The sequence below is a fragment of the Peromyscus maniculatus genome, chromosome 16 (assembly GCF_049852395.1).
Source record: "Peromyscus maniculatus bairdii isolate BWxNUB_F1_BW_parent chromosome 16, HU_Pman_BW_mat_3.1, whole genome shotgun sequence".
Lineage (NCBI taxonomy): Eukaryota > Metazoa > Chordata > Mammalia > Rodentia > Cricetidae > Peromyscus > Peromyscus maniculatus.
The window spans coordinates 41,728,417-41,755,034 of NC_134867.1; the positions used below are offsets into that span (position 1 = coordinate 41,728,417).

At 42.6% G+C, this 26,618-nt stretch overlaps 1 protein-coding gene across 12 annotated transcripts in view; it reads right to left on the reverse strand.

The window, feature by feature from the left end:
- Positions 1-26,618, reverse strand: part of Reps1 (RALBP1 associated Eps domain containing 1) — a 75,151-nt gene that overhangs the window by 33,668 nt on the left and 14,865 nt on the right. For all 12 annotated transcript variants that reach the window (XM_076552703.1, XM_076552702.1, XM_076552705.1 and 9 more), the window contains exon 2: positions 2,561-2,684. In XM_076552703.1, the coding sequence (XP_076408818.1) occupies positions 2,561-2,684 (124 nt within the window). The remainder of the gene's footprint in view (positions 1-2,560; positions 2,685-26,618) is intronic.

Genomic DNA, 26,618 nt, shown 5'->3' on the forward strand with positions numbered 1-26,618 from the left:
TCAGTTTGTTGTTGTTTGTTTTTTGAGACAGGTTTCCTCTGTGTAGCCCTGGCTGTCCTGGAACTTATTCTGCAGACCAGGCTGGCTTGGAGCTCAGAGATCTGTCTGCTGTCTGCCTCTGCCTCCCTAGTGATGGGATTAAAGGCGTGTGCCACGACCGCCTTTAATCTGCCTGGCCTCTCCAATTCTGAACAGAAGATAAACTGACAGCCTGTTTCAGGCTGACCATAACTCATACTTTAGAAAAGCACAACTACAGAACCATTTTCAGAGTGAAGTGTACTTTTGGCCAACACAGTTAGCTTCATCTCTCTTTTATTTACCACTATGTAGTCCTGGTGGGCCTGGAACTTGCTATGTAGACCAGGCTGGCTTTGAAATCTCAGAAATCTGTCTGCCTCTGCCCCTTGAGTGCTAGGATTAAAGATATGTGTCCCTCAAGCTTGACAAGGCTCTTTGCTTCTCTACAGACCCTGAATAAAACTGCTAAGTGTATCTAGTACGTATGTGAAGAATCCAAAATTCTCTGAGAAGAATTTAAGCTTTCGATACAAGAAGAGTGGGTGACAAGCCAGAGGATAGACTATAGTGAAAACTTGCAGGTGCTAGGAAGCTAAGCTAATACTTCAAACACTATCCATTTCATCAGGCCTGTTGGGAAGTGCCTGTAACCTCAGCAGGTCCTGAGTTTGAGGCCAGCCCAGGCTACACAGGAAGACTGATTGAAATATCTGAATATTGCAGAAATTCGTACTTTCTCATTTCCCCTTTCTCCATGAAAAGTATAAAACAACACTTCGGTATCTCTTGTTATAGAATGTGTACTTTCTTTTATATCAACAAGCCTCTAACAACAGAAAAAAAAAAACCGAATTATCTGCGGCAGACATTATAAGGTGGGCAAATGAGGTTTCAGTTTGCGAAGACTTTAATCTTCTATTAACTAGAAAAGGTTGTGTATTTTTTACATTCACTCCTCTTTCTTCCTTACTCTGTGTGTGCATGAGCGCTCGCTCATGTGAGGACAGGTGCATGAGCATGTGACACACACGGAGGTCAAAGAACACTTCATGGAAGTCTATTCTTTCCTTCTACCATGGGGGCCCAATGGCTTCAGACAGGCTGGCATTACCTGTACTGGCTAATAAGCCACTTTGCCAACTCTAACAAGAGCTTGTTCTAAGTTAGAACGGAAGCTCTTCCCAAACAAAACACCAGCAAATATAAGATAAAAAAAGAAGCTGGTCTGAGTGGCTCAGTCCTATAATTCCAGCTACTTGGGATATTGAGACAGGAGTAGCAAACTCAAGGCCATCCTAAGCTACAGAATAAGTTCAAGGCCAGCCTGGGAAACTTAGTAAGACCTTGTCTCAAAATAAAATGAGGACTAGGGTTATAGTCTCCTGAGAAAACATCCCCCATACTAAAAACCAAACATATATACATACATACATACTAAAAACCAAAACAGAAAAGAATAAAATAAGGAAGCTATATATAAAAGTCACTACTCATCATTACCTTCATTAAAGTATTTAGCTAAATTCTTTCTAGGCAAGTCTGACTGAACTCTGAACACAGCCCTTTTACCACTGTCACCAAATGCACACGGCACAAGAGGCTGGAAGGAGGAGGAGGAGGAGGCTGAAGACAGCTCTGCAGGTCAGAGCACTTGTTGTCGCTCCTGCAGAGGACCCTGGTTCGATTCCTAGCACCCACATGGTGGCTCACAACTGTCCTTAACTCCAGTTCCAGGGGATCCAAGCCCCTCTTTAGACCTCCACAGGCACCAGGCACACACATGGTACACGACATACATGCAGGCCAAACATGCACACACATAAAAAAAATAAAACTAAAATTTAAAAAGCATGGCACACATTGGGAGGTTAAGCATATTCTTCAGCGTAGCAGATATACAATAAACATGTTTTTCTAATGTTCTCACATATCAACAGGTGACAACAGGTCATGACACTTCAAGGTCACAAGGGCCATTATAACAGGAAGACGCAAAAGTACATTGACTTTGGCTTCATTTGTAATTAGAAGAATATTTTCATTTTGGTTACTCATGTATTTCACATTTACCTGTTGTAGAATATTACTTTAAGGTGTGCTACTGTTGCTTATGTTGCATTTGTTTAACTCTGTGAAGCTGTGTTACTGTGCCTGTCTGAAACACTTGTAGGTCTAAAAAGAGCTGAACGGCCAGTGGTAAGGCAGGACAGAGAAATAGGTGAGGTTGGCAGGCAGAGAGAATATATATAAAAGGAGAAATCTGGAAGAGAAAGAAGTAGCCAGAAAGAGAAGGACATCAGGAGCCAGCCACCCAGCTACACAGCCAGCCATGGAGTAAGAGTGAGATTTACAGAAGTAAGAGAATGGGAAAAGTGCAGAGGCAAAAGGCAGATGGGATAATTTTAAGTTAAGGAACGCTGGCAAGAAACAAGTCAAGCTAAGGCCAGGCATTTATAATTAAGAATAAGTCTCCGTGTGTAATTTATTTGGGGACTGGGTGGTGGGTCCTCAAAGAGCAAAAACATACAACAACATTTACCTGTGTTTATACTTTCCACTCTTAATGGGAAACCAGACTGGGCAACAGCTACAAGTTTCAAAGCAATGTAGAACTGACTTCTTCCAAAATAACCAAGTCTTGTTGCACCACAAAGCTCCATGATCTACAAGAGAATACAATATTAACAATAAGATTTATGGTAAAAATTCTTTGTCCAACAGTAAATAATCATCCAACTTGCTTCTAATAATCTGAATTATTTCTTTACTATCTCAAGTAACAACCAGTTACTTCAAGTTTTACGTTCATGTTTAAAAACAATAGGTATTGATTTTATATAAGATCAAAAGCTGTGCATAATTTTATCATAATTATTGTTTTTCAAGCTGGGTGTGGGCAAGAGAATCAAGAAATGAAGATCCTACTCAGCTGTTAATGAGTTTCAGGTCATCTAGGCTACATGAGTTCCTGTCTCAAAGTACCAAAGGAAAATAACTGTTTATCCTTCAGAGCTGTGTTTAATGAAACAGCACACCAGCTACACTCTTTATCAAAAGTAATACAAAATAGACTAGCATGTGGCCACTTAAAGTTGTAGTCAGAAAGGACCTAACATGAGAGACAATGCTAAGGCTACATGTAGGGGAAGTCCTGCTGCACAATCTAACTACACAGGAGTGAATTTGAAAACTACCCCAAGCCTGTCAGCCAGTCTGTTAGTTGAGATTAGGAGTTATTTTCCTTCTTCTGGCTTCCCCAGCTGTATTTAATAGGGTCTTACTACTGTTCTTTAAAACACGAATGTGCTCAAGGATCTGAATTCATCACTGTAGTTATTCAACTATCTCTAGACTACAACTACAGGTATGGAGATTTCACATTATGAGATGAAATCATAGCTCAAGAAGATGAAGTGGGTCTAGACAAAATGAACTCATCTTAAAATAAGCACCAAGTACAAATTCCTTTGTTTAACAATTTTCTAATACTTGAAACATTCAAATGAAGGTAAGATATAGTTAAAATGTGCTATTAGTCTGAAGAAAGTTTTTACAGAACTGCAAAAAAAAAAAAAAAGAACTATTAATGCAGCCTGGTCTACAGAGTGAGTTCCAGGATAGCCAAGGCTGTTGTTACACAGAGAAACCCTGTTTTGAAAGACCAAAAAAACAAAACGACAAACTATTATCATAGCAATAACTATTTGTTTCCATAAAATGAAAAAAAAAAAAAGAGTTATGTTTGTTGAGTCATTAACACTGGAAAAAAAATCCTTAGTCCTGCCACTAAGGGGCATGCGCTCCTGCAGAAATGTAAAATGGGCAAAGGAATTTAGAGTAGCAGGTGAAAGAAATCACTAGAAAACGATGAGGGGAAAATGCAGAATTAACAAAGGAAAGCCACATCTTTTAGTGTAATTTTGTCCTAATCACCTCCTTTTCTGAGCACCTAAGGCTTCTTTGGGAATCATTACCCATCTTAGATAGTTCTGTTTATGAAGCAAATCATCTAAAACATTCCAGTTAATGTCAGATAAAAGAAAGACCTAAAAGAGATCACAGCTGTGTGCTGACTTTCAGGGGAAGATGCCAAGTGCTGTTAGAAATCAGAAGAGAGTTCAAGGAAGCCAGGATCTTAAGGGAGGGGGACAGCAGAACCCAGGGACTGGACCAAGAAAGGAGGAGTGATGGAGAGGGAGGCTATGTAGGGAAGGGGTGGAAGGGGAGGGCAGGAAGGGCACAGGAGGGAGGCTAACTAATGCTAGGAAGAGATGAAAAAGCCGCACAGAAAGCGATTGTTTTTATTATATATAATATATTATACAAATTTATATACATAATATAATTACATACATTCCATATGAAAGAGTTTAATTGAAGTAACCCTACCAAGGGGATTATACTCATTCTAGACAACAAAAAGCTCAGTGCCATGTGCTGATTACCTCTTCCGTAGCTGGTAGTAAGAGGTGTCCCAGAGACCAGCCTCCCCACCCCCAAAACAATACAGGTTATTGCTCCTGGTTGCCCTAGACCTTGATGATAAGCCCTGTTGCTGAAGACCCCAACACACTGGTCACAGGACACACAGAGATCAGGTCAGTACTGACAGGAAGCTTCCTTCTTACTGGCTAGCTCTCGTGGTACTGGAAGATGCTATGCAGGACGGTGGTGGTGGGGAAACTCGTCGTGTGAATCTTGTGAGTTGTAGTAATGACCATAGTGGCAACCACAGCTGCAATAGTTGTGACTGCTACACAGCAGCAGGGAACCAATCGCTTTCTGATTGGACTTAAGGCCCACTCCATAGGAGAAAACACATGCCTAAAACTATAAATCTGGGCAAGGACCCATGGGAGCTCACAGGCCTTAGGGATAAATCTATTATTATTTTGTTAAATGTTCCCAGTATTAAAATGCCCTCTAAATTCATACCTTTATATATGTAGATTAATGCAGCTCTCAGACCTCAGAGTTTCTTTGTGCAGTGACACTTACAACTGGTCAAAGGGTAGAGAATAAGGGGGTGCCCAGATATAAACAGGACATCTATAGCAAAGCCCCCCTCCAAGGTCAGGCACCATGACAGAAGAGGGGCAGTATGAGCCAGAGGTCACAGAAGACTGGGCCAAGCAGTCATCTAGACATTCCAGGACCACCTCCCTCGGCAGACCACAGCAGCGGTGGCTGACCGACCACGATCAACGCGGTCAACATCCTAACACGGAGTAAGAAAGGCTCCAGGAGCCCCATTCCTAACTCAGGAATTATGGACAGCTGAGGCCTCTGAATCGGGAGACTCGGGTTTAAGGGTTCTTATTAGGTTGCCCATGCACCACTGGATGGCCCACGTTCAAAATTAAATGGAAATACAAATTGTATTTGATGGCTTATTAATTTGGGGGGGGGGGCAAGGAGGTGGGTATGGATTTGGAAGAAATTAAAGAGAGGAGTTTGGAGCAAAAGACCAAAATATGAAATTCTCAATAAAAATATTTCTTTTCAAAAGGCCCCAAATCCCATTTTTGTCTTAATTTCTACTTAAGATTACAACTGTTAGCTACCTTGAACTTCCTAACTTATCTTTTCCTAGTTTCCAACAGAGCAGTCTTCATTATGACTTCAGCAAGTTTTATATTAGTTATTGACCTCCAAACTGTGTGGAATTAACTCCCTCAATGATTATTTACTTAGTACCAATTAAGTCTCATTACAACTGCTGAGATTCCAACAGGAACCGAATGAAAGGCTAATTAAAAAGGAGAAGAGGTTGTGGTTGGGAGAGGAGATGGAGTATCAGTGGATGAAGCTGAAGACTCACGCAAGAGCCACTCACTACGTATCTATCACACATGCGGTTTTCCAGTTCGGTTTTAAGAAGAGTTCCCCTGGTCATAGAATGTTACCATTTTTATACCATTTATCATTTCTTCTGCTTTCTAGCTTTTGGGGTTGCCATACTGAAAATTTAAGTCTGACTAAACTAGAATTTGTTTTTGAAATGAAGCAAGTCACTCAATCCTCCTTAAAAAAAAAAAAAAATCACCTATTTATTGAAAAACCAGCATTTCTGCAGTAACTTGAAACGCCAAGCTGCATGCATTTTGGACTCCTCATGCAGTCCGGGCCTGTGTCGCACTCTTCTAATTATTTTACCTTGAGAAGACAAATACATAACAGGGCTAGGCAAGCCCCCCCCCCCCCCCGCCCCCGACATTTACTTTCGTAAATAATCTTTGTCAGATTCATTTGAGACTTTACTCAGGAAGGCAACCGACTTCTATAGCCGTGTTCCAAACTTGAACGCGACCACTGCTGCTGGTGGTTTCTCCGGAGCTTCTGGCCAACATCCTGTCGCAGCAGTCTATGCTACTGAACTAGTTTTCCTCTTAGGAGGTTCTTTTTTTTTTTTTGGGGGGGGTCCTATTTTAAAAACTATAAATAATAATCTTCCATATGTATTTGGGCAGAAAACTAAAAGATTATGTTTCTTCTCTAGCCTATTATAAATTATCAGATTTTCTAATATGGAACTATACTTTGATTTTTGGAATGAATTTCCTTTATTGTGGTATATTACCTTTTCCAAATAATATTTATAAAATTATAATCACAATCTTAAACGTAAAAATAATGCAATGTTTGGTTTTTGAACAGGTATATTCTTCCTTTATAACTAATATAGCGATCCTTACTCTTAACACTCTGAAGTATTTCAAACTGATCAGGATCAGGTATTCCAGGAAGACTTAGAGTTCACCTATAATTGTAGACAGAACTCACATGTGCCTTAGCTGCTTGTGTTATTTTAAATAAGTGGGGTTTTATTTTTAAGCTATTTGATCATTTCCTACAGAATCATTTACGACTTCCAATTTTTGCTATTTAGTAATTCAACATCATTCAAGATAGTCTCATTCTTATAATTTCTTATCTAGGGTAATTTTATTCAAATACTAATTATACAAATTTGTGGGCAGCTCACTCTTCCTCTAGTGGTTAGTTACCTGACCATAAGGAACACCTCTTAGGATATACATTCCCAGATCCCTTCCATTAGATATCAAACTCTCCTGGGAAACCCAGGGGCAGGCAGTGGTTGTTGGTATACCATTGATAGCTAAACCTTCAAGCTTTTTTTTTTTTTTTTTGGTTTTTCGAGACAGGGTTTCTCTGCGTAGCTTTGCGCCTTTCCTGGAGCTCACTTGGTAGCCCAGGCTGGCCTCGAACTCACGGAGTTCCGCCTGGCTCTGCCTCCCGAGTGCTGGGATTAAAGGCATGCGCCACCACCGCCCGGCCAAAGCTTATGCTATTGACTTTTTTTTTGTTTGTTTGTTTGTTTGTTTTTTTGAGACAGGGTTTCTCTGCGTAGCTTTGTGCCTTTCCTGGAGCTCACTTGGTAGCCCAGGCTGGCCTCGAACTCACAGAGATCCGCCTGGCTCTGCCTCCCGAGTGCTGGGATTAAAGGCGTGCGCCACCACCGCCCGGCTAAGCTTTTTTTTAACACTATAAAATTTACATGATCACAGGGAAATAAATAAAAACTAAGAAAGTCAAAGTTTTAACAATCCTCATCAGAACTGACCATTTCTGTCATATATTCTTACAGTTTTACTGGATGTACATAAACGCACATATAAATAGCATGTTATACACACATATGGTCCCAGCGTACGGCTTTATCATGATTAACTCCAAGGGCTTTTACATCAACCAACACACAGGTTTCTGTCTACTAAATGAGGTCTAGGATCACTGAGGAGACAAGCCTCCGGGTCTGTCTTGGAGAGATTACCTAGATTAGGCTAACTGAAGTGGAAAGACCATCCTAGATGTAGGCAGTACCACTCTGAAAGCTGTGTCCCAGACTGAATCAAAGGGAAAAGGCAGCTGAGCGCAGGCTAGCAAGACAGCTCAGCGGGGAAAGACAGGGCTGGAAACAGAATTAACCTCTGCAAGCTGTCCACTGACCTTCACACTCCTGCTGGAGCGCGCGCACGCGCGCGCACGCACGCACGCACGCACGCACGCACGCACGCACGCACACTACATGTAACTTACAACTGAACACACACTCAGAACAGTTGAATACTAGTGCTAAGTTTTAATTGACTCTAACATCCCTCCTCCTAAGCAGACAGAAAATGGCTGTGTGGTCTGAGAGGAGAGAGAAGTCAGTGCTGGCTTCAAAAAGGGCCAGTAACAGAGCAACCAGTCAAGGCACTTGTTGCCAAGCCTGATGATCTGTGTTGGATCCCAAGGACTCCCACAAGTTATCCTCTGGTGCACACATGAATACCAAATAAGTAAGTGTAAAAGAAAAACAGAACATCACTCCTAAGACAGTCTGCATTGACTTCTCTCATAAATGCTCTGTTCCCTATTGTTCACTCAAGTCAATACTGTCGGGGTTGCCAAAGGCAAATGAAACAGACTGCAGCTCATTCGAAGATCTGTAAGGTGAGTGGACACAGAGCGGTACTTTATCACTCACACAGCACTCAGCCAGTCATGGGACATTACTGTGCATCAGTGTGTGCAAATGTAAATGAAGGAAGATAATACACTCCCTCATCTGGCTGCAGCGGACACTCAATGAGAGGGTCCTCAAATATCATCACTTCTCCTGTACCACCCTAGCCACTGTGGATTTAGAGCAGGTACTCCAGACACTTGTTCTCGAAAACCACGGTTTCCTGAGAGCTCGGGGGTTTGCTCACTATAACAATCATGTTGTTCATTATGTGTGTTTAGGAAATGAACTCGGGGCTCTGTGCATGTTAAGCACATACTTTATCACCAAGCTATCTGCCCAGTTGGACTTGACTTTAATTTTTGATCTCAAGTCTTTTGAAAAATCTTCCATTATCTTTTAAGTATTATGAGATTGGGACTTAGGCAAGAGAACTGAGTTCACTGTGACATAATAATCATATATTACAGGCCTTTAAGAAAAAGTGGCATGTGTTTCTCTCACATAATGGAACACCACTGTCAGAGTTTGTTTGCTCTGTTCTCTGTATGGACTGGAGACTTCTCCCTTGGTGCCAAGTCTGCATTTTTCTGCTTTACTACCCGTTTCCAGTTGTAATCCTGTACCTTGTACTCCACAAGATCTAGTTTTAAAACTGCACAAAACAAGAACAGCTCTTCAATAGTAATTCCCCAACTGTTCCCCGAGCAAAGCATTCGAGCAGTGTTCTTATGCCTGTGCATACAAACAAGGATGGGAGGGGCTACCATGCCTTGAGCACACATAACGCTAGGCTGGTGCTCAACAGTCTAGAGTTTCTATCCAATCCTTAAAAATGATGTAGTCGCCGGGCGGTGGTGGTGGTGGTGGTGGCGGCGGCGGCGGCGGCGGCGGCGGCGGCGGCGGCGGCGGTGGCGGCGGTGGCGGCGGCGGCAGCGGCGGCAGCAGCAGCAGCAGCGGCGCACGCCTTTAATCCCAGCACTCGGGAGGCAGAGCCAGGTGGATCTCTGTGAGTTCGAGGCCAGCCTGGGCTACCAAGTGAGTTCCAGGAAAGGCGCAAAGCTACACAGAGAAACCCTGTCTTGAAAAACAAAAAACAAAAAACAAAAAAGATGTAGTCTTTAGAGGGTCTGGAGAGATGAGATGACTTAGCAGTGAAGAGCACTGGTTGCTCTTCCAGTGGGTCCCAGGTTCAACCCCCAGAACTCGCACAGTGGCTTACAACTAACTGCCTGTAACTCCAATTCCAGAGGATCTCATGCTCATGATACAGATATACAAGCAGGAAAAACACCCATAACAAAGTAAATTAAAAAATATGCCAGAGTGGAACTCTTGATAACTACACAGAGAAGGAAGAGCATCAGACTGACCAACTTGTCTAAAGCCAGAGGCCCACCAAGGGTAAAGCACAAATCAGATTTACCTTTCTTCTCCCACCCCGTTCTCAAGCTGACAATGTAGAGCAGCCATGCACAGGAAAACTCTATTTCTATCCTCAGAACAGAAGACAGCAGAGAATGTCAAGAACAGAAACAGTGGCTGCAAAGTATCTCTTATTTGAGGCAAGAAAGGACCAAGAGAAAACAGATGTCCAATTTCCTGAATGGGTTTGAATCTGTGAGCTGAATCACTGAGCATCAAGACTCAAAAACCAGAATGAGGAATACATGGAAACTCTCCATCATCCTGAGATAGGATCACCCGGGAAACTGTTAATCTCTCTCCAAAATAAAACTATGAACAATTTTGACATAAAACCTAGTAGAGGGCTGAAGATGTAGCTCAGTCGGCAGAATGCTTGCTTAGCATGCACGAAGCTCTGTGTTAATCTCCATCATTACACAAATCAGTGTTTCATGCAGGTTCATAGTCCCACTACTTGGGAGGCAGTGGCGGGAGAATTTTTGGCTACATAAGCTACTTGAGAAACTGCCTCAAAGCAAAAGATAACAGAAGCAGGTCTTCCCTTTCTAGCCATTAACCGGTTGGAAAGCAAGGTGGGTCGGGAGACAGTATAACAATATCCCGGAACTCTCTAATCCCAGAACTAGAGGTGTGGGGGAGACCGTCTAAGATTTCAAGGACTACCCAGAACACAGAGCTAACGTCTGGTGCCAACACTGTGAACTCCCTCTCTTAGAGCACGTACGTACTGAGAACACATGTAAGAGACCAGTGAAGTCGGCAAAGGAAGGAGAGGAAGGAATGCTGAGTCCAGGGATTTAGAGAACAACTCATACACAAACTTTTTTACTCTGTAATGTCATCTTTGTGGGTTTGTTGTTGCTGTTTTGTTTTGTTTTAAGGTGTATCTGGGAGCTGTAGAGATTATTGCTCAGCAGTTAAGTATACCCTACTTGTCTAGAGGACCTGAGTTCTGTTGCCAGCACCCAAGTCTAGTGATATATTACTGCTTTTAATTCCAGCTCCAGGGCATCTGGCGCCCCCTTTTGGCCTCTATAGGTATCTACAAACAAGTAGTGTACACAAATACAGACAAACCCAGAAACAAAAAATAATAATAAAAATAAATGTTTTAGGCTGGAGAGACGGCTTGACAAGTAAACACATGTGCTGCTTTTGCAGAGGACCTGAGGACCCGAATTCAACTGTCACCACCTCTGCTGCGTGGTGTTCAAATCTTAGATGGTCTTTTAATAGAAAACCCAGAACCAGATATGGGGGTAAAAGCTGAAAGATCAGAGAAGCAGAACAGCCAGCCACTAGTTCTTACCTCTACAAAAACCCAGCCTAAAGAGAGTGAGTTCCTGTTTCCTCACACCTTATATACCTTTCTCTGCCCTGACATCACTTCCTGGGATTAAAGGTGTGTGTGTTTCCCAAGCAAGGGCATGAGATCTCAAGTGCTGGGACTAAAGGTGTGTGCCACCACTGCCTGGCTCTGTGTCTAATCTAGTGGCTGGCTCTGTCCTCTGATCCTCAGGCAAGTTTATTAGGGTACACAATACATCATCACAGTTGGGCAGCTCACAACTGCCTGGAACTCCAGCTCCAGGGAGACACAACTCCTCTGGCTTCTGTGGTTTTCTGCACTCATGTGAGCATACAGGACACATGCATAAACATAATTAAAAATAAATCTTAAAAAAAACCTGTATGACTGGGCTGCTCTATGTTTTCATTTTGAAGAGCTAATGTAGACTCAAAAACAAAACACATGAACCACTCTTTGCATATTTCATTCCAGACAGTATTCTGCAGATAATACTGGAAAATACAAATAAAGTAAATGGCAAAAGTACAGTATTTCATAACCTCTAGCAAATAGGTAAGCACAGTGTGGGAAAAGAAGATAAATTCAGGTTTTTGTGTAAGATAATCATGTGCATATATAATAAGATAATCATATATACATGATAATTATTTATTGAACTTACAGAATTGTCCTAGGGAATTTCAGCTGCCTGATAATCTAGATTCTCAAAAAAATAAAATCAGGCCACTGATGAATCACTTTACCTAAGATCTTGTCATCTGATGCCATCAGTGAATTCTCATGCATTAGTCTTACAATAAGATCTTATCTGGCACGATGACTCAATACTGAGACGATGGACCAGTAATCAGGGTAGCAGTTTCTGAGCTCCCCATCTACGAGTGCACCAGTGTGCCTGTTCTTCAGAGTCAAGACTGTACCTGCTACATCCGGCAGGAGCTCCCTGACCTCCAAGTCTTAGCACCAGGACCTCAGGCGCTGCCCTACTGCTTGCTGACTTACTGTCCAAGAGTGAGATTCCAGAGAGCAGGCAAGGCCACTTACGTTCCCAGCACCCACAATTCCCAACATGGTCAATCTGTATTTGTGAGCTCAGAGGGAATGAGGAGTAGAGATCAGCTCCATGGTAGCCTCTCTCCTCTCCTGCACAGACTGCCAATTAATAGTCCTGAAGTACAGCTCCAAATAATTCTATATCTTGAAGGACAAACTTCTAAGTCTAGGGTTCAAGGCTCCCATACTATAGCCCCATTCTCCTTTCCCAATCATACCTAGGTCAATGATTCCTCCCTCTCTAATTCACTTTTTTTCTCTCACAAGATCATATTCTAGTCCGGATTTGCTTATTGAAGTTTGTCTTTCCATCATTACCCACCATCACAATTCTTCTCTTTCCTGTAACTTTTTAAGATTAAGCTTATCTTACTGTATTCTGAAACAATACAGTAACTCACTCTGTAGCCAGGCTGGCCTTAAATTCACTATTATCTGGTCTTAGCTTCCTGAGTGACGCGATTAAGGGAACCACTGGCTTGTTTGTTTGTAGCTGATACAAAACAACAAACCCACACAAACAGAAAGTGTATCTGTTAATGGTGTAACAAGGTATTTTGACAAGTGTAAGCACTATATAATATTTAAGTCTAGCTAAATACTTCTATCTCATCTAATGATTGTCATTTCTTTGTGATGAAAACATTCCAAACACAGTTCTTCTTTTTGGAAAATGTAGTACATTGAAGTTCACTATAGTTTACTCTACTATGCAATAGCACACCAGAACTTCTCCTTTCTAACTTAAAGCCCATTGGTCAATATCCTTTCCCTGGTCCACCTTCATATTCTCCCAATCTCCACTAGTAACGCAGAGTGGACAAACGGGTGAATACTGGGCGACACACCGCAGCTCCCAGGGCCACTGAGACAACTGAAGAGGTGCTGAAGAGGCAGGAAAGGAGGAGGAGTGAGGCGGGATTTTTACTTTGTTTTTAATTAATATTTCTTAAATTTTATTTTGGGGGATGCTACAAGGGTGAGGGGCAGACATGGAGGGACTGGGAAATGAGTGAGATTGGGGTGCATGATGAGAAATTCCCAAAGAATCAATAAAGAGCTGTGTTTAAAAAACCAACCAACAACAACAACAAACCCCTTTAAACTTCGCACAGTCCAGCAACTAGACACAGAGCCCACATCGTGTACTGGCTTCTTGATCATGCTTGCACTCCTAAGCAACTTTCACTATCCCGGTGACCAACTTCCCCGCCAACGTCTCCTGAAATCCAGTCTAGCAAACACGCCTGGAGCATCCCTTGTGACATACTTGCCCGCTGCACTGAGCGAACAGCGCGTCTCACTCTTACTCCATCTCTCAGCCAACCCTAATCAACTTACTGCTTTACGAACACAGTTCAAGTGACCTGCGACCCCATCTCAGGTCAAGGCTGCACTGCTCCTGTCCTTTCTCCTGCTGTGACTGTCTCTTCATATGTACGGATGGAAGCAGACATCCTCCTGCATGCTTTCTTGCTCTCCATCCTTCTCTCAAAAACCCTTCTCTACAACTTCATTTTACTTTTCAACCACACCCTCCTTCATCAAGGATAAGTTCTCCATGCATCCCTAAGGATATCCTTAGGTAAAACAAATAGCCCATACACTGTGATGTTGATAGAGGATACCTATTATTTTATAGACCATCTAAACACCAAAAAAAAAAAAAAAAAAAAGTGTAAAATTTGTCGGGAAAATTACTAAAGCTTGATAGGAACACACCAGGCATTTCTTGTTATATGTGAGACAGTTAAAATACACAAATGAGAGAACACACACAACTATAAGTACATACGTATATTAACTAGATCAATCCAGCCATTATCAATACACAGATGTCATGAAATGACAGAGCCATAACAAATATAGATTCACTTGTCAACTTGAAAATAAGGAAACAATTGAGGTGAACAACACTAGAAGTACCAATGGAGTGGTGACTTCTTTCTATAAAAGCAACTGTGTAGAAATGAGATGGCATTTATCTCTCAATGCCAACAGAAGCCACAAGTGTTTAATTAATGAAATTAGAGAAGGTGAGGGTGGGGAGGCTTGGGAGGGGTTGGTGGAAGTAGAAGGACAGAGTAAACAATGTAATTATTATTTTAAAAATTAAATTATATTAAAAACCAGTGTCATCAGTAACTTTTCATGCAAGTGTTCAAATACATTATATTCTTTATTCCCTATCGTGTTACCATAGAAACTCACCAGAAGAACTCAGCACTGCAGTACTGCTATGGGACCTCGAAGCAGCCTACTACTTGGAAGGCACGTTTATTCGCCCGTTAAGGAAAGGAACCATAAAGAATGTGTGGATGAGTTAGTCAACAGGAACTAGGACTAAGACAACCTATTAAACATTAAAGTTCAAGCAGGGCGGTGGTGGCGCACACCTTTAATCCCAGCACTCGGAAGGCAGAGGCAGGTGGATCTTTGTGAGTTCAAGGCCAGCCTGGTCTACAGAGCTAGATCCAGGAAAGGCGCAAAGCTACACAGAGAAACCCTGTCTCGAAGAACCAAAAAACAAAAACAACAACAAAAAACATTAAAGTTCACGGACAGCGTAGACATTAATGACGATGACTCCCTTTAGTGGTACCTGACTTTTTTTTTAGCTATAAATTCTACTTGCTTTAGTCAATAAGCACTCATGAGCAGTCCACCCTGCTAAGAGTAGTACATACAGACCAATAAGTAGTTGATTCTTTATAGCTTATATCACATTCTCAAAGTTATCTAAACAAATAAAACACTTGGGACAGTCTAAGACATAAGGAGTATAATGTGAAAAATTGAGATTACAGCAGTTCAATCCAAGTCTCATATTCTAAATTAAAATAATTTTTTGTATTATCTACATTAGGAAGCAGCCTCTCAGTCCCCACCATGAAGTCTTAAAAACTTTTAAGTAAAAAAACATGCTAACAGGAGGGGGGGAAAATTTACACACAAAAAAAAAATTAGGAAAATACTATAAACCCTTAAAAGTTGAGTTTGAAACAGTATTTGCCTATGCTATACATGGTGATATTTTGTTTGGGCTTTAACAGATAAAGCTTGCCTGGAGATCAGAGTGTGGAGCTAAACCACTAGTTAACCATATAGGTCAGGCAGTGGTGGCACACACCTTTAATCCCAGCACTTGGGATCTCATGCCTTCGATCCCAGTACCTGGGAGGCACACACTTTTAATCCCAGCACCAGAGAGGAGGAAACAGGAAGTAATGTGGCTGGAGAGAGGAATATAAGGCGGGCGGTAGGAGACAGAAGACAGGAGGAGGAGGACGGGGACAGGAGCTAGCCCCTGTTGGGTCTGAGAAGTCGTGTAGGTAAGAGGTGACTTTGGCTGGCTCCTTTACTTCTCTGATCTTTCAGTATTTACCCCGACCGACATCTGACTCCCGGTTTTCATTATTAAGATCAACTAGAATTCCTGCTACAGCTATGGTTTATGAAAACAGTACAGTAAAATAAATCCAGTAGTAACCTATACTTAGGGTGATCAGAAAATTTGTATCCAAACTTGCACATTTATAAGAGTGAAAAAGGGGTCACTGCATTCAATTATACCAGGGAACAAGAGATATAAGCCAAGGCTGCCTACACATACCAGATCTACATCTGCCCTTCCAAACCTCCAAAGACGGATCATCCACTGAACCAACAGTGCATACTGCAACACAAAAAGCCAAAATTACTAATGTTTTAGTTAAAAAGCAGTATTTTTCAGGAAGACTTCTTAGTTTTCAAACCTGATTTACATGGAAGCCTACCTACAGAGAACCACAAAATTTCTTTACCAAAATCTTTAAAAATAATAGTTTAGAGAAAAACACGTCAACACTTTCTAGCTCATTTAATCTTGGTAACAGCCCACCAAGACAAGGACTTTTGTGGCTATTTCACAGGGAGAAAACAGAAGCATGGAGAACTTAAGGAGACCAGCTAACGTAAGAGGTGGAAGTCAAGTGTGCACGGTGTTCTCGGCACACGTCACTGCTATCCCTCTGGGGGAGAAGCAGGAACCCACTATTTTTTCACAAGCACACAGAGGAGAACGGCACTAGCAAGTGAACAAGCAGAACCAGGTCACCCGGTGGTCTGTCTGGTCTCTAGTCATCACCAGTGGCCAGCAGCAAACACAGACGTGGAAAACACACTTGCCTGCAAGGAAAAGCTACTCAACTAGTACTAGGGTAACACACTAACAACCGTAGCTACAGGCTACATCCATTAGGATATGGATGACGACCAAAAAGAGAGGGTGATCCTAAGAATAACTACCGTTAACTATGTTATAGGACGTGTTCTGTTTCAGGCTCCGTGACATACTGACTATCCAATCATCCCAGCCACTCTCTAGGCAGTATGTTCTCTGGAGAACAACTAAGGCTCTGTAATTTGTCCATGGATATACAGGAGCAGAATTCAGATGGAAGTCCATCGGCTTCATGACTAAGATCTGATCTAGAAGAAATCCTTCCTGAATGCAAATTTTATACGAAATCTATGATTACATCAAAAACCACCCTCTGAAAACATTTCATCTTACTGCTTCTGCCTAAGAGTCAGATGCAAATGGAATGAAGAAGCTAAATTCACTATGAGGATTTACGTGAAAATAATTAAGTGATTTGAACATGGGGCATCAAAGGAACATCTTTTGTGAAACTCAAGTGTAAATACCTGTATTTTCCAACTGCCTTATTGTTTTTTGCATTGAATATTTTATCGAAAAAATTTCCCATTTTCTAACTTTTTATTTTGTACTAGGATCAATCTTCCACCATACTGAGGAAGATCAATTCTATTATACTGGGGGGATTGGCAATGAATAGCTTGGCTTAGCACACTTATTTCATAACTTACCCATTAGAAATATAATTAACTCACAGAATAAAATACACCATTTGTCCTTAAAAATAGATAAAAAATTGAAAACAAATGGTAAGAAGTATAATGATGCAACTAATATGAATTCATGATCCTTAAAGAATTACTAAGTGCACGCGTGCGTGTGTGCATGCGTGTGTGCATGCATGTGTGCGGTGTGTATACACCAACTGTTCTTGGTTTTCCATTCAATTAGAAAGTGCTACAGTACTCATAGCTTCAGGGTGGACTCAACGTCAGTCTCTTCAATGGATAGGGTTAGTTAGTGTTCTTCTTTGGAGTCTGTGTGATGTCACTGCTATAACTTTAGGCTAAGGGTAACTCACTGTAGTTTATTAATGATCTTACTCTTACTGTTCTTGTATAACTGATGTGCAGTTACAGAATGACTATGCTGAACTATTAGTTTCTGTTGCATGCACACATACAAGCGCTCAACTCACGATGTAAGAAGAAACAAGCCAAGCCTCCCGAGTCCCCCACACTCTATCTCCCCTCTAGGGGAGTAATAACAGTGACAGTAAACGCCTGTACAGTGCTAGTCCAAGCACCAGGCACTAGAGGTAGTCCTCAACACCACTTACCTCCCACAATCCCCTGAGGCAGGTGCCGTATTATTCCAAGCATAGAGAGGAGAGAGCTGATGCTCAGAAGAAAGCACTTCGATGCTTGATTAATGAGTCCTAGATTGAACTGCAATCTTAAAATTCTAGCAAAATGTCTTATCCAAATGAATGAAAAAGGAACAAATAACAAAATATGATGGTGTGATGGTGAAAAAATTCTGTCACTTACTGGGTGGAGTGCCAGTGCTTAGTAAGGCAATCCTTAAAATGATTTGAAAAACCAGAACAACGCAGAGAAAGCGCTGGTATAATCCCAGAGTGGAGATCGGCAAAGAGCACGAGGCATGCGGTCTTTTCTGCATGGCTCCAAAGCATGGTACTGCAGCGCACGCCAGTGTTCCCCACCGAGGTCTCCTTCCACAGTTCTGCCATGCACTTAACATCTATGCTCTTCAAGTCAAGAAAGGAACTTAGTGTCACAATACACGTCTCAATGGAAATGAACAGAAAGTAAAAACAATAAAGTCAATGAAACAAAGCTGACATTTAACCTCAGCCAATGCCACTGTCTGCTACCGGTGCCATATCAAGACTACTCTCCTGGTCTTCATTAAGGTGACCAGCATCTGAAAGGTGCCTGCCTGCTTGCTAACACCAAGCTGACAGTCTTCTCATACTGCGGCGATGTGAGAAACAAGAAGCAAAGCTCTCTGATCTCTGGGTACACATCCCACACTTGGGAAACAAAACCCAAGCTGGCTCTGCTGCCTCCCTGCTGGCTCCAGTACACAGCCAGGTCTTAAGCACTGTACTCCCGACATCGTAGAGACTGTCCTAACACAGTGATAACCCAGTTACTTACTAGTCAGCGGCACACAGGAACACGTCAACAGAATCGTCTCTTTAGAACTCACATAAATAGTCCAAGTATGCTGGGTATTGGGGGTCAGACAGAAAGTTCAAAGAATGTGTTACCTACTGCAAACAATACACAAGCCTCAAGATATGCCACGACGTAGGGCTGTGATTTTATGCATCACAGAGTCTACAGTTCCGAGTGTAACTACTGCCACCAGGGGAGCTGGACTCGATCCCAGTTCATGTTGAACATGTGGCCTCTCAGGAGAAGAGTGGAAATACCTACTTCTAAGTTTAAAGTCACAGCTATGTCAGTTAGCTCAACATCTGCCCCACACTAAGTGCTTGCTATTTTCAGAACTAAACAGAGGTATACAATATTGGAAAAAAAACAGTTTTTAAAGCAATCTGATCTGGACCTTCAACAAAGGTCAGGTTTTGGTGAGCTGAAACACCGAAAGCAATCCGTGGAGAATGCCAACAGAACAGGGTAAGGGCTGCAGTGGAGGCAAGGCAGGAAACCAGAGCGAGCCAGGGAGAGTGCCAACTGCCAGGTCCATCTTCTCAGGCGGTCGGTTGGTCTGAAGAGCAGCCTCTAACTTCTAATCCACTCTCTCACTCTTCAGCATTACAGAAGAGTCCCCGAGACTCAGGAGGCCACTGCAGCAGTGTGACAGTGAGGTGGTCAGAGCTGGGATACCACTGGCTAGAAAGCCGTGATGAGCCGAGACCTTCAAAGGGTTCTCAAGGACCTTGTAGTTAGAACAGAAGGAAGAAATCAAAGCTACCTCTGAAAGAGAGACAATGAGGACACTAAACAGAGTCCTTTAGCACCAGGATGAAAGACATACTATCCACCAAGATGTCATTCAGTGTCACTGCAAGGGAGGTGGGAAGACAAAGAAAGACCTCAGGAGAGGTCTCTGTTTCGGTGAAGCAGGGTAAAAGTGAACTTTAAGAATATCTTGTATAACTTGAGAAACAATAAAATACCTTTCTGGTATGTCTCTGAATGATTTCTTTTTATTTTTTGTTAAGAAATTTTCTATTTGAGCCAGGCAGTGGCTTTAATCTCAGCACTGGGAAGGCAGAGCCAGGGGGATCTCTGTGAGTTCAAGGCCAGCCTGATCTACAGAGCGAAATCCAGAACAGGTACCAAAACTACACAGAGAAACCCTGTCTCAAAAAACAAGACAAAACAAAAAGAGTATCTTTAAGCCAGGTATGGTGGCACGTGCCTTTAATTCCAGCACTTGGGAAGCAGAGGCAGAATGATCTCTCAGTTTGATGAAGGCCAGACTGGTCTACAGAGTTCCAGGATAGGCAAACAGCCAGGGCTATACAGAGAGGCCTTGTCTCAAAAAACAAACAAACAAGAGTATGTTCTGTCTATGACCTTGAAACACTGCCCCAGGGATGTAGCAGGTTAACTGTCCACCTACCTATGACATTGAAGTACCTGCCCCTGGGGTGTGGCTCAGGGCTACCCTTAAGACCTGAGACGCTCTCTTCGCTCCCTCTTGGGACTTGAAGGCTGGGACAGTCTCGGGTGAAAGAACAGCATGGGACCTTGCCTCACCTTTTCAGACCCTGCGACAATTCCTCTGTTCTGTCTTGTGAGTTTTCTTTTCTTAATAAATCCCTTTGCCCTTTAAGCAGACTCCATGGATTTCTCACTTTACCTGGCACCCAAAGTAGGGGAGTGTCTGAAGGGTAATATGACCAAAATGCAGTTAAGTTCTGGATTTACACGATCCACATGTACCTCTCATATTTTCTTTTCTACTAGAGCCAATTCCTTCTCAGCTTCAGCTGATAATTCTCTTGGACTATTTAAGTCCTTGTCCCCTTTAAGGATATTGGCTAAATTTACTAGTCCATCTTTAAGATTCCAATGATAGTGTGTAAATTGGAAATGCTTCCTAACAATTTTTGAAAATCATTAAGAGTCTGCAATTGATCTCTCCTGAGTTGTACCTTTTGGGGTCTAATTTTTTTTGATCTATCTTATATCCTTATATCTTTGTAGAGGAGATTCTATTAATTACCCTCCGGGGGGGGGGGGTAATAATTTGTAATCCCTAGTGAGGCAAAACTTTATTTCTTCAAATATGCTTTCTAAAGTATCTGATTTAGGATCAGCTAATAAGGTATCATCCATATAATGGTAAATTATAGATTGTAGAAATTGTGCACACATTATTTCCAACAGTTTCTGCACAAAAAGTGGCACACGGTGGGCTATTTAACATTCCCTGTGGACCTTCCTTAGTCACGATAAAAGGTATATTAGATATAAAACTTTAGACTCACAAAAACAGGACAGATGATAGAATATTTTAATTTTGCCAAATATAAATAGACTAGATATTATAACTGTAATTCTTGCTCGATAACTGTTCTCTTATATTTAATTTTATTATGTTAAAGTTAAAACTTTCCTTTTTGATTAGACAGAAAGGGGGAAGTGCTAAGGGATGTCTTTCTGTATGCTGTGAATATGTGTGGCTTCCACTGGATAATAAATAAAGCTGTTTTGTCCTATGGCAAGGAAGCTTACAGCCAGGCGGGAAATCCAAACAGAGATACAGAGAGAGGAAGGATGGGGGGGGGGGGGGAGAGAGAGAGAGAGAGAGAGAGAGAGAGAGAGAGAGAGAGAGAGAGAGAGAGAGAGAGAGATGCCAGTCACCCCCAAGGGAGCAACAAGGTACCAGCAGATTGGTAACACCAAGGCCACATGGCAACATACAGATTAATAGGAATGGGTTAATTTAAGATGTAAGAGTTAGCGAGCAGGAAGCTGAAGCCATAGGCCATACAGTTTGTAATTGATACAAGCCTCCGAGTGATTATTTTCTAAGTGTCTGTGGGACTGTGGGGCCGGGCGGGACAGAAACATTGTAGCTACACTGGATAGCTCAATGTTCAACAATTAAACGTACGCACTGCTCTTGAGAGGCCCTGGACCTGAGTTCAGTTCTCAGCACCCACCTCCAGCAGCTCACAACTCCCTGTAACTCCAGACGCAGGGACTCAACATCTCTGGCCTTTGCAGGCATCTTCGCCCACCATGACATACCCACAGAGGTACAGACATGACACATGGTAAAATAACGATAATACATCTTCTAAAAGAAAAGGTGGTGAATGCAGAGGTCAGACTCGTGCTTATGGAGAAGAGACAGGGTGCATGGTGGGCAGGGAGAAACGGCAGCCATTTGTTGTTTAACAGTAAAAGAGACCGAGAACAAACGATGTACAAAATCAAGAGAACTGCATCGGAAGCAAAAGGGGACACTACAGAAAATAACGACCACACAACACCACCGGGGACTACGACAACAACATGGCTTCACCATTTGTTAGGTCCAAGTGAGGAACACAAGGTTTGGATTCCCTCCAGAATTAACCTTAGAGGGAAACGGGATCAAGGAAGTCAAAGCTGTCTGCCCTAGCGGTTCAAAGCCGTGGGCAGTCAACAGAAACCCTAACCATAAACTCCCTTGGGCCACCGCTCTAACTCTCGGGAGGCAGGTTCGTCTATGCAAAGCCTTAGCTACAGCTTCAGCTTCTGGTCCTGCAGATATGGAGAACGACTCTGACATGGCCCAGGTTGCAATGGCCTGTGCTCTCATGCAGTGACACTGTGTGCAAAGGCCCCCTCAGCCCTAAGTTCATTTGAGGCGCTGCTAGCACCCAGGTTCTCAGAAACTCCACAGTGTGCTTTATATTGTGTTTTATGAACAAACGGACACGCTGCAGCATTGAGATACCCAGATCCCGCCACAGCTAATTCTTGTAATTGCAATAACTTCCTAGGGGTGTTTTCCTTCAAGTTTCTCTGTCCACTGTTACACTTCAAAGGAAGTCCTCAAAGGGAGAAGGAGGAACTGGTGGACTGGCATCGCATCAGCAAAGTCAGGGCTCAGATTCAGGCCATTTGTTCCTGTTCCCGCTGCCTCTCTCCTCATGCCCAGAATGTTGATTGGGGTGGGGAAGAAGCACCCACAGGGCTAGGCAGCAGGCCAGCCAAGTACAACTTCACCACCCACACTTTCTACTTCCCTGCTTGAAGAGGCCTGCCTTACTCCCTCATCCCAGTCACGTCTCTGAGTGGACTGCAAGCAGAGCCTAAGCAACTGACTAGCCCTGAAAGTTCTCTGTGTTTGCTAAACACCTACCATGCATTTCTGCTACCATGAGATCATGAAAGAAACGAAATCTGAATTTTAGATGTGTGCGAGTCTGTAATCCTAGTGTTTAAAAGGCTAAAGCAGGAGGAAGGAGGGGTGAGGAAGGAAAGAAGGAAGGAAGGAAGGAAGGGAGGGAGGGAGGGAGGGAGGAAGGAAGGAAGGAAGGAAGGAAGGAAGGAAGGAAGGAAAGAAGGAGTGATAGATGAGTGAACAAGCAAGGAAGGGAAAAGTATGAAAGAGGGAGGGAGGGAGGAAGGCAAGAAAGAAGTCTGCATTTTATCCACGACCAGCAAGCTTCCACCATCATTGGCTGAGCACACTGGAGACGCAGCAAGCAATAGACAGACTCCAAACGGTACCAAATTGTCCTGGCTACTTAGATGTCAACCTGCCACAAGCTAGAGCCATCTGAGAGGAGGGAGCCTCAGTTAAGAAAGTACCTACCTAAGATCGGGCTGCAGGCAAGCCTGTAGGGCATTTTCCTAATTAGTGACTGGTGGGGGAGGGCCCAGCCTATTCCATGGTGCCATCCCTGGGCTGATGGTCCTGGACTACAGAAGAAAGTAGGCTGCGCAAGTCAAGTGAACAAGCCAGCAAGCAGCAGCACCCCTGGGCCCCCACGCTCCACCCCCACCCCACCCCGCCCATGGCCTCTACCCCAGCTCCTGCCTCCAGGTTCCAGTGCTGCTTGAGTTCCTGCCCTCACTGCTTTTGAAGATGAACTGTTACATGGAACTGTGAGCAAAAATAACCCTTTCCTCCCTAAGTTTGATCATGGTGCTTCATCAAAGCAATAGAAACCCTAACTAAGACACAAATACACAAAACATCATGCGTAGGAGGGAGCGAAGGATCTCCAAAGCTTACCGAAGAAAAGACAATTCATAACAAGGATGAGGAACACCCTGGACGTGGAAAGAGGGTGTTACAGATGAGGAGAGCAGCCTGATGAAAAGCAACTGATAAAAAACAAGCTACGTGAGAGACAGATCCCAGACTTGCTGAGGTGGAACACCAAGTCCATGTTAGGAGACAAACCAGGACTGAGCTGCACATGTGGGGGGGCTGTCAGACACATTTTTAAGGGGCGCACAGGCTTGAAGGAGCATGCTTAGCCTGAGTTTGTGTGCCCACAGAGCCTGACCTAGTGCACTTGCACAGTACCACTGCAAAGACTGCTCTCACCATGCATGGGAATTCTGATCTCGTGCTAACAGAGTAATTAAATGAAAAGCCACTACCCTATGCCTGACCTATACTACACATCTACCCAGAAATACTCACATAAGCTTAATCACTTTAATGGTCCATGACATCTCCCTCTCTCTGTCCCTAGCTCCTGCTAGAGATGAACTCGGGGCTCTGAACATCAGTCTATCACTGAACTACATCTCCAGCCTAGCCATGATACCAAAAACAAACAAACAAAAGAAAACCACAGGAGCAATCTTGAGGTAACAATACCTTGCTGTAATGTATTCAGTACGCTCAAGGCATCTTAACAGTTTCTAGAGAAGGTATATTGGGTCTAGTTGAAAGAACTAAACCATCTGCTCTCAGAGGTTCCCGACAGTTCAAGAGGCAATCATTCACTGTCACTGGAATTTTTAAGGTGGTAGAGTTTAGCTTGGACCTAACAATACACTGCTAAGGAACGAAGATACTGAAAGTGTAGAACTACAAACATAAAGGACGCTGGCAGATAAGTAAAGGAGACTTCCCTAGCTGAGAGGATCACTAAAAAGTTCAAGAAGTAGACGGCATAAAATAAGCAAACAAGTCAACACAGACATGTATTTTATATAAGTATTAAGTTGTTATCTTGAATATCTAACTTCATATAATAAAGCACTCTTTTGTACCTTGATTGTTATAGATAAATACTTATAGGGAAAGGAAATTAAATGACTATAGAAAAAGTGAGTTGGTTTATAATATCTTAAAAGAATTTATCATTAAAAGAATGTATTCTAAGGTCTCAAGAATATAGTAAATAATGACAAAATGTTAAAAAAAAAAGTGCCAATAGGAACCTGTCCAAATTCAAAATAGAAAACATTTTTAAAGGAGCAATATACAAACTGGCTTATTCTTCTACCTCTAAGGCACTGATCCTGAGTTATAGTTTCTCCTGGCTCCTTCAGATGCCTCAGACAGCGAGCTAGCTGCCTCGGGCCCCTTCTCCTCCACTTTCTCTCACTAACAAATGCATTCTGGCTGACTTTATTCACACTTACGGCATAAACTGGCATCTATATATTATGGATATAAAAATTATGTTACAGAAAGCTCTGACATGTTTCAGACCTCCGTGAAGCTAAGCAGGCCCTCAAAAACTTCAGAGGCCAGCAAGATGGCTCAGCAGGTAAAGGCAGTTGCCTCAAACCTGATAGTCTGAGCTCGATCTACAGGACCCACATAGTTGAAGGAAACAGACTACCACAAGATTTTCTCTAACCTCCACACATATGCATATACAAACACTTGTCCTGCTTGCACAAACACACACACAAACACATACACACCCTCTACACATATGCATATACAAACACTTGTCCTGCTTGCACACACACACACACACACACACACACACACACACACACAAACATACCCTCTACACATATGCATATACAAACACTTGTCCTGCTTACACACACACACACACACACACACACCCTCCACACATATGCATATACAAACACTTGTCCTGCTTACACACACACACCCTCCACACATATGCATATACAAACACTTGTCTTGCTTACACACACACACACACATACACACAAACACACACACACCCTCTACACATATGCATAAAGAAACACTTGTCCTGCTTGCACACACACACACACACACACACACACACACACACACACACACACACCCTCTACACATATGCATAAAGAAACACTTGTCCTGCTTGCACATACACACACACACACACACACACACACACACACACACACACGTAAAGGAAAAAATTCAAAGGTCGGAAGGTTAGTGCTGCGTGTATAGCTTATGTATATCTCAATGGTAGAAGGTATGCTTAGCATCTGAGGGTCAGGGGTGAGGGGTGTGACCAGTGAGCCGGCTCAGGGCAGCAGCAGCAGCAGCAGCTCCCAACCTACCCCAAGTACCACAGCACAGCTGCAGAAACAAAAGGCAGCCTGCCTCAACTTGCTGGAAGGCAAGAAGCTCTCCCAACAGTTATTCTCTAACCTCTATGTGCCCTTGGCATAATGCACAGCCAAATGCACATACACAGAAAATAATCAAGATTTTTAAAAGTATACACTTTATACTTACTGAGTAGATTTGATTAACTTTGCTTCTGCTGATAAAATTATGGTCTTCAAAAGTCTATTCCTTCGTTTTAAAATGTCCCTTTATTTAGTAAAATATTCATTTATTTAGCAAATTACTGACAATAGTAAGTGGGATCTAAATAAACACAGCAAAAGGAACTATTTTAAGATTTATCTATAAGTGTTCCCAAGACGTGCCCAGACAAGTCAAGGCAGAAAGGACCTGTATAATTTAGACTCTCACAGGACTCCCAACAGCACATAGGAAGGTGCTACCAATTACCAATGACACCATTAGTACACTTTGTAAATGTCAAAAATTTTAATTTGGGGATCCAGATGAGTATTAGAAATGTGTGGTTGATGGCAAACACAGGAAGTGAGAAAATAAGCATCTGTCATATATTCTGGCTGTTTGCAAGTGACCCCTAAGCCCTTGAACACACAGTAGCTGCATCCAGCTGAAGAGGGCTCCTTGAAGCTAGAGTAGCCAGGCCTGTCATCTGGCAT